General features: G+C 44.2%; 1 protein-coding gene across 1 annotated transcript in view; it reads right to left on the bottom strand.

Annotated features, from left to right (window-relative positions):
- Window positions 1-2,897: 2,897 nt before the first annotated feature.
- Window positions 2,898-8,329, bottom strand: part of LOC119433899 (neprilysin-1-like) — a 52,598-nt gene continuing 47,166 nt past the window's right edge. Inside the window, exons 18-21 of the mRNA XM_037701182.2 lie at window positions 8,207-8,272; window positions 7,160-7,261; window positions 4,227-4,303; window positions 2,898-3,035 (exon numbers count right to left, since the gene is read on the bottom strand). Coding sequence (XP_037557110.2) covers window positions 2,924-3,035; window positions 4,227-4,303; window positions 7,160-7,261; window positions 8,207-8,272 — 357 coding nt within the window. The 3' untranslated portion in view covers window positions 2,898-2,923. The remainder of the gene's footprint in view (window positions 3,036-4,226; window positions 4,304-7,159; window positions 7,262-8,206; window positions 8,273-8,329) is intronic.

Below are 8,329 nucleotides of genomic sequence, written 5' to 3'. Positions count from 1 at the left end.
TTTATTTGTTCCGTGCCTCGTAACGAGGGGCAACGCCAGAGCTACATATGCTAGATTTTTAAATTACATTGGCCCTTTGTTCACCTTTATATTGTTCTCGTGCTTTGTGTGATTATGGGACTGAGATATTTCTCTGTATTCTTTTTTCAAGCAGATTTGCTGTGCGTTGCATTTAATTTCAATTGCTGTATGTTGCATTTTATGGTAATTGCCACCGCTGACTGTTCGTACAAAGGTAGCTGTGGGCCTTTGTGCAAGCTGCCTCTATGAAGAGCAGCTTTTACCTACAGCTTCCTTCATCAGTGTGATGAAAAAATAAACATTATTATTATTATTATTATTATTATTATTATAATTATTATTATTTAATTAATATAACTTGTAGGAGTTCTTATCTGTGGAGGAAGCGCTATAAACACATTTTACCATGGTGCTCCTGAGAAATTATGAATTACTGCATAACCACTATACTGCTAAATACCTCACTGTATGATAAAGATTAATGTTCAGTTGAAAACGAAAATATCTCATATTTGCGTTAACGTACACATGCGAAATGCTGCAGCAGCCTGGCATCATATTAATGTCAACATTAGTGGCATCCGGCAACGTTCTGGAGACATGCGGTTTTGCAACATTGCTACATTGATACCATTTATACGTTAAATTGACGTTTAAATGAACGTTGACATAACGTGGGTGTCATGGTGTTGCTGTGACATTTATTTGTGACATCACCTGAACGTACAACTGGCAACGTATATTGAACGTTGAGGTTATCTGTTTAACGTTGCATGATATTTGTTACAATCAGGCAACGTTTACACAATGCTCTGCGTTACTTGGGAAGCTGCGTATGCAGCTCACGTGGCAACAAACAGGCCGGACCTTCCAATTGCTACAGCGTTGTCAGTCTGAAAATTTCTGGGTGCCGCAAGTCGGACTTCAGCAATCTGGAAGAACCAGTGAATTAACGTCCCTACACTTAACGCGTTCGGAGCGCCCTTTCTTGACCATCCATACAAGATGACTACCTCTCAAGCGCTCCTAAACGACCACCCGAAGATATCATCAGAAAATATTGCACCTCTTGAGACTTACTTTGTCACCAAACAATTATCGTAATTTATATTGCGTGCCTTTGCTTTCTTTAATGCTGTGCGCCGGTACTTCCTGGTCACCAATGGCATATTCGTTTGTTGATATATATATATATATATATATATATATATATATATATATATATATATATATATATTTGTTTCAGGTACTGCATCCCGTAATGGGGTTATCGCAGAAGTGGGGAGCAGAACATACCTAACAATGATAAAAATTTTAAAAACAGACATAAAACACTCAAATACAAGGCAGATATATGAAAGGTGGTTAAAGGGGCATCTAATAGGATTCAGGAAGTCCTTAAAGGACAAACAGCGGGTCGTACCAGGCAGATGATTTCAGTGTTCAATTGCCACAGGGAAAAAAATGTATGTAAATGTGTTAGTGCGAGCGTGTGGCTAGGGGCTTTGTTTGTTAGTGGCTAGGGGGCTTTGCACGTGACAGATATGTGTTATAGGAGGTGTAATGTGGCGAGTAAAATATGGAGTGCAGGAGTTTGAGGCACTCAATGTGACACCTGTGGGAAGGAGGAGTTAAAGCGAGTACCTGCCGATTACATGACGGTGAAAAGTTCCTACAGTACATCGGCGGTATATCAGCGTGACTTGGCACTTCGAGAAGAAAGTACTGAACGCAGAGTTTTCAAGAAAAGAAGCGCAAGCAAGACAGATGATCAATATTGCTTGGCAACAAAACATGCCCGAGATGGTTATGTTTTTTTTTTTTTCTTAGAGTGTATGCCTTTGTCTCCCACCGCTGGGCTGAGTGCACGCTCTTCCGAAAATAGAACGTGCGCCACAACAACGCGTGGCTGCTGCATTCACACGTTTCAACGAGATAAATGTCGACGTTGGAATGAGCCACCTATGTTGCACAGGTATGTCGAAAGAAAATTAGGTGCGCAGAGAAGTTGGCAGTACACTAGGACAAGTAAGCATGGATTAATTAAAGCTTTCCCGGGAACGAACATTCCCGGCCAAATCCACCGAGCGCAGTCGAGACTCGGAGGTCGCCTGGTGGGTCTCATTTCGGAGACAGTGAGGGAGAGGGAAGAACGAAAAAAAAAAAAAAACAGCTTCATGGAGGTTTGGCTTGCGAATCGTGGCGGTGTGACGTCATATTCGCGCCTACGGAGTACTGAGTGAAGGCATATTACATTTTAAATTTTCAGCTATGTCATTGGAACGTAGTATTCTTTCCTATGCTTTACTATCGAAACACGGAATTATACGAGGAAATATTATCATGTTTAATTATTCGGACAATGTAGCTGCTATAGACAGTTAGTGGATATATGTTATAAATTCTGACGTGTTACGCGCCAAAGCCACAATAGGATTATGAGGGACGTAGTAGTGGAGCAGTCCGGTTTAATTTCGACCGCACAAGGGGTTCTTTAACATGCACCTAAATCAGAACACACGAGAGTTTCGGCAGTTTACCCCCATCGAAATGCGGCCAGCGTGGCTGGGAGTCGAACTCGCGTCCTCGTGCTTAGCAGCGCAACGCCATTGCCGCTATGTCACTGCGATGGATCGCAGATGCATGTCTAACACCGCCTTTGTATGCATTGTCACGTATGAGCTGGTGCTAAGGCGCACGGCAACACCAGCAGTCGCACAGTTCTGATACGTGTGGGATCTTGCATGAATTGCTTATGGCTGTATGCGCGAGATTCATAAGGCTCTGCGAGAGCTTCAAGTTGTCGTCAGCAAGTAACTCTTGAATAGAAAATATAAAACAGATACGAGATGAAAAAGTTCCCCGAAGGTGGTTGAAACTTCATAAGTTTATTATAGCAAAGTCACCACAGCACGCAAGTCTCGTTGCTTTTTGGCTTGAAGTGCATCTTCCCCCTTTCTTCGCAGTGAAATACCGAGGTAAATGATCTCATATTCCTTAGGGAGACGTTTATCCTGCAAAAAGAAGAAAAAGAAACGGCGTTTTGACCCCGAAAACATGCCACACAAGTAAATCAAACGATATCGCGAAAACATCGCTAATACATCGCGGGACCCATTTTACTTTGATCCGTAATGTCAAAGGCTCTTCAAACGATAACTGCGATAAATATTCCTAGCATGTCATTCATACTCTCTTATAATGGGATTATCATTGTTTGGGAACTTCACGCGCGTTTACGTTTCGGTATGTCCGTAGGTATCTAAGGTCATCACACCAACTTGGTACACTAGCTTTGTGCCATGGGTATGAACATTCTTTGGGAATAGCCAACTTGGACCATTGAATATTTGCAGCTGGGAATGTGACAGCAGATACGGGAACATGGTTGGCGCAGTCCTCCAGATCGAGTGTGCTCCACGGGGTAAGTGACCGGATAGTCAAGCAGAACAAGAGGCAAGAAGTGAAGCAACCAGCATGAGCGAGGAGCGTTGAGCCATTTGTGCTTTCCTATTTGTTAAAAACACACTCAAGTTACACGTATGTATTAACACAGCATTTACTGAATACAAAAGCAGCAGTATTAGTAATCGAGAACGTTTTAAACGGCAATTAGAGAGTCTCGAGGAGGAAAAGGAGGTATCTTTTATTCAAACTTCTCAGACCTTTGTCATAAATTACGCTGCGAGGGTCAAACCGGTAACCCAGTTCTTTTTTTTTTCAGGTTTTTTTTTTTGGGGGGGGGGGGGGGTGGGGGTGGTTGGTTAGGGGGGAGGTCCTTTTATTGTCTCTTTGTTCAGTCGAGAACTTCGGGAACTGTTATTGCGTGCATGATCGATTTGCGGTGATATGTAAAGATCTTTCGCGTCACACCAGCGTAAGTGTGGCTCCGAACAGCTAGCCGGGGATTTGGGCCCTAGATTTCTCCGCAGATCTTTCCGAAAAATTGCGATAATAGCTCTAGGTACCGCTAAAGAAAAGTGAAATAAATGAAATCAAAGTGCAACAGCTCTTACATTTTTTAACGGCAAGTTCTGCTTTTTTTTTGTGTTGAGATAGGAGTAAACATTGCATATGCGCCAACATAAAATTTACACACCGGGACATCTCTCATGAAAAATTGCTAATTAGTAGCAGTGTTATTTTCAATGTTCTATTATTAAGGAAGTAAGAGACTGTGCAGAAAGAGCAGGAACAAAAGTTACCTTTGCCGGCGCGGGCTGTGGGAGTCGTATTCTATTTGTGAACGCAGTGCGTCCGCACGTGAGCTGCCGCACCACACCTGCAAGACGAATGCAATGGTTGTTAATATAATGTAAAGGTGTTGTAAACTCTTTCATGTTTAATGGAAAAGGGGGGGGGGGGGCATAGATTCAACCAATTAGCCTGCGTTTGAATGATAACAGCATTCGTTAGCGTCCACAACGAGAAAGACACCTTGGATTGACCTTTCCTTCCCTCTTTAGTTTTCAATTTAGCACCAAATAGTAATGTACCAAATGAGTTTGGCAGTATAAACAAACTCAAAGTAAAAAGATCAAGTGCGACTACTTATGGGAACGCGCTGGTGCTCAGTTGATTTAAGGATTTATTTATGTCTTAACGCCTTTCACTTAGCTTCATCTATATGTTGTAATTTGTTCTGAAAAAAAAAAGAACACCGACAAGTGGCTAGATCTAGGTTAAACTTCATCAACAAGAACCAGGAAGCAGCATAGCTCATCTTCAAATGAAAAATCTTTCGTGCAAGCTTGGAGAGAACGGAAGCACCGGAGAAGACGTGAAGAGATGATAATACAAGCTATAAGTGGTACAAGACAAGCCGGTCATAGGCACAGGTACTGCTTGTGAAGAGACACGGGACACGTCCATATCCGTCCCGTCCACTTCCTGGCCATGTGCTTTCGTTTCTTCTGGTTAGTTTTAAAGCTTTGCCTCTTCCCCCAACTTTGTTGGTGCAGGCTACTGGCTGTCGACCACTGCTGTCTCAGCGAGTATAGAACTTGGGCCACTAGCCATGTGTCATTGAGTATGTACCCGAATAGACAGCTTGGGGTACTAGGTGTGCCTAACTGGGTTTGTAGCAGTGGGTATGTAAAAATCCTTGGCTAATCACATAGCAAGGGTATATGCTATTGGGTAGGTATTTGTATTGGCAAGCAAAATAACAAAAAAATAAACAGATGAATTTTGCTACAGAGAAGCGAAGAAGGCGAGTGTGGAGAAACAAGCAGTAGAGAAAATAAAACGGAACAAGAGTTGGGCATTCAGCGAGCTGCATTGAGCGACATCAAAATGAAGTGTATGTATTCTTAGTAAAGATCGGAGAAAGCTTCGTTTATCACGTATGCGTTGGATTCGCCGATCTTTTTTTTTTTTCACATAAATCACGACATAACAATCAACGAGCGCCTTGACATCTACTGCAACGCTTCCTAGCAATTTCTAACTGCGCCTCTTATGCGTCGGCTGACTGCATTGTATGCCTGCAATTTCCCTCGTCTTATCGCGCAGCCTAATCTCATACTGATGTATATCCGTGTTGCACTTGCTATCTTCTGTTCCGTTGCTCTTTGCGTCGTCCTTTTTGATAAGGGACCGATCAAACAGGCAACCTTAACGAAGTGCGTGTGCTCGCACTATCTGGAATCGCCTTTAATGTTTGGTACATTTTACCGAGACAGTTTCATTTCCCTCAACACGTGTTTGATGGCGTAGCATCTGGTAGCAGTTACCAATTTACCGTGCAGCTGATGAAGCGCCAGCCTCTAACGACGACGACGAAGTGCTTCTTCTTGCTGACCGTGTGGGCCGAGGAGTGTGCTCTTGGTTAAAGTCAGAGCAGTGGAGGCTGAGAGGACATGGCACCTAGGTAGTTCAGCTCTCCTCAGGCGACGCAGTGCAGACCATTGCAGCTAGACGTTGGCTACTTTCGTCCTCTATACGACTGGTTTATGTGTGGCCTGACTCCTTCATTCCTCTGGTAACGCACGACGACCTAAAAGTCTCAGTGATGGAAAGCGAACGCGAAATACTTGAAAAGCTGTCACTGATGCGTATAGCGCGCATATCTCAAGGCATGCTATATGCATGTTAACATGACCTAGGTCCAGTGAAATGAGAAACTTCCCCCCCCCCCGCTTCCTACCCTCACCTTCGACGCACCAGCAGCTGTCCGTTCGTACTCTTTATAAGAAAAAAAAAGTTGCAGTGGCTTAGCTCGGCTATGCCAGGCTATACGTAGCGTTAGCAAAGGTTCAGCTGATTATTCTTAGCTTTCCTGGTTGTCTAGATTGTCAAGGATTAGCTTTATTGTCATGCTTACTGCTGCTCCAATGACACACACGCGGTATACGTATTATGTGGCACATGCGCTTTCGCTGAGTTTCACAGTATATTCAGTCGATCGGCGAGCCTTGACGTCATCGACGGCGTTTTGTTGTTGCTGCAGGGGTGGTCGGGCACGTCGCTCAGCCTCCTGGCGACGCCGCTTTGCTAGACGTTTGTCCCTTTGCTCCAGTGTCTCCTCAGCACGTTTAGCCTTCTTCTGTTCATTCCTCCTACGCTCAACCGCTAATTGCCAGGCAACTACTTCGGGATCCGATGAGTCAAGCTTCTCCGTTCTTCTGCGCTGTTGAGCAGCATTTTCGCTCTCCTTCTCCATGGCTATACCACACTGGCAAACGCCAGTCAGAAGCGCAGCGACTCCAGCGCAGTGTCAGACGGTGACTGCACAGCGAGCGCGCGCCGGCGCCAGTGCGTCTACCACGGCTACGACGTCACTCCTCTGGAATGCGCAGACCGGCGGCAGTGAGTCGCGCGCGGCGGCGGCGGAGTGCGCGAGAGGTGCCGGCTCCGGTGGCTCCGGTGCGCAAGCCGTGTGACATCACTGATCCTTGCGCATGCGCAGCATGGCTCCTGATGTGCCACGCGAAACGGGCTTGGCTAGGCCAGTGTAGCTAACGATACAAAACATGTGTTCCGAATGAATGCCACTGTGTAAGCAGCTGGCAACATGACGACGATATATGGTGACCAAACCGCCACTCTTCCTGTTGCGTCATTTTGTGCCTATGGTTACAACGTTTTTTATGTCTTGTGCTTTAGCTGTAAGCAGCGGATAAAAGCCGAAGCTTACAAAAGCAGCTGAGATGAAAAACAGCTGCTTGGAGGAGAATCGTTCTAGTCCTGGAAGGCGTACGTCCGGCATCGTGAAGGCCTTCAACTGTTGGTCAAGTGTCTGAAAAAAAAAGAAAAAAAAAGCACACGAACACACACAAATGAGTTATGCGACTACTATTTTTATTTATTTCAATCAAACGTTCACAATCACCCTCCTCATATTAAGCAGCCCGCTCTTCGCTCAATGAAGAACGATAGTCTTTCCTATGTATTTGCCTGCATACTATTGTCCTGAATCAGGCAAACTTATTTTATGGCTTGAAATTTCCTGATCTCTTTAGCTGATATATTTCTTTGGCGCCATCGACTGCATTTCCTTTCTTTTTGATTAATTCATTTGCCTGTGGCATAATTGCAACGTTACTTAATGACTGTATGTAAAGATGGTGTTATTTTTTCACAAACAATAGCGACCATTCGGTTACTTAGTCTTCACATTGTCTGAAGGTTGTTTTTAGACGTGAATAGCCTAAGTTTTTGTCAACCTAAAAATAGGCAAAAGTGAAACACAAAACACAGCCATTTCACTATTCTTATTATACGACAGAAAAAGCAAGCCTTTTCGAAGGATTGTTAACATTACAATGATCAACACTAATCGAGCAAGGTATGTTACTGAAGCAAACGTTTCGACAAGTAGAAATGTCTTCGTCATGGCAACGACAATCCCTGACGAAAGAATTTACACTCATCGATACGTATGTTAGCTACAGCGACAGCGTTTGTTCGATGGCTGTTAACTTCTAGTCCTGATAGTTCCGTGACCTTTGTTTTAGTTACTATCATGATTGTCTTATGCGACTCCGTAATTCGTATGCACAGTCTTTTGCAAAAGGTTTTAAGACAACTGGCTTTTGACTGATTGCGTTGGGCTGAGTACAGAGAAATCCCGTAAAGCGAACACCTGCCTTCAGCGTCGCAGCATCCTGCTTTCAGCTTTCGCTGTTGGCATTCTTGCGCGATATCCCTACCACAACTCTTCATGTGCACAAGTCATACGCACCCTAAAAGCCATTCTAAGTCCCCCGTTGTCCGCCATGTTCTCGCCCAATGTGTTCACACCATCCAACTGGAAGTAAGCCACAAAGCTCGGTTACACATCGAAAAATGAAAACGCTTTTTGAGG

This window comes from Dermacentor silvarum, chromosome 11, assembly GCF_013339745.2.
Source record: "Dermacentor silvarum isolate Dsil-2018 chromosome 11, BIME_Dsil_1.4, whole genome shotgun sequence".
Lineage (NCBI taxonomy): Eukaryota > Metazoa > Arthropoda > Arachnida > Ixodida > Ixodidae > Dermacentor > Dermacentor silvarum.
This window is presented reverse-complemented; position numbering and strand designations above follow the sequence as displayed.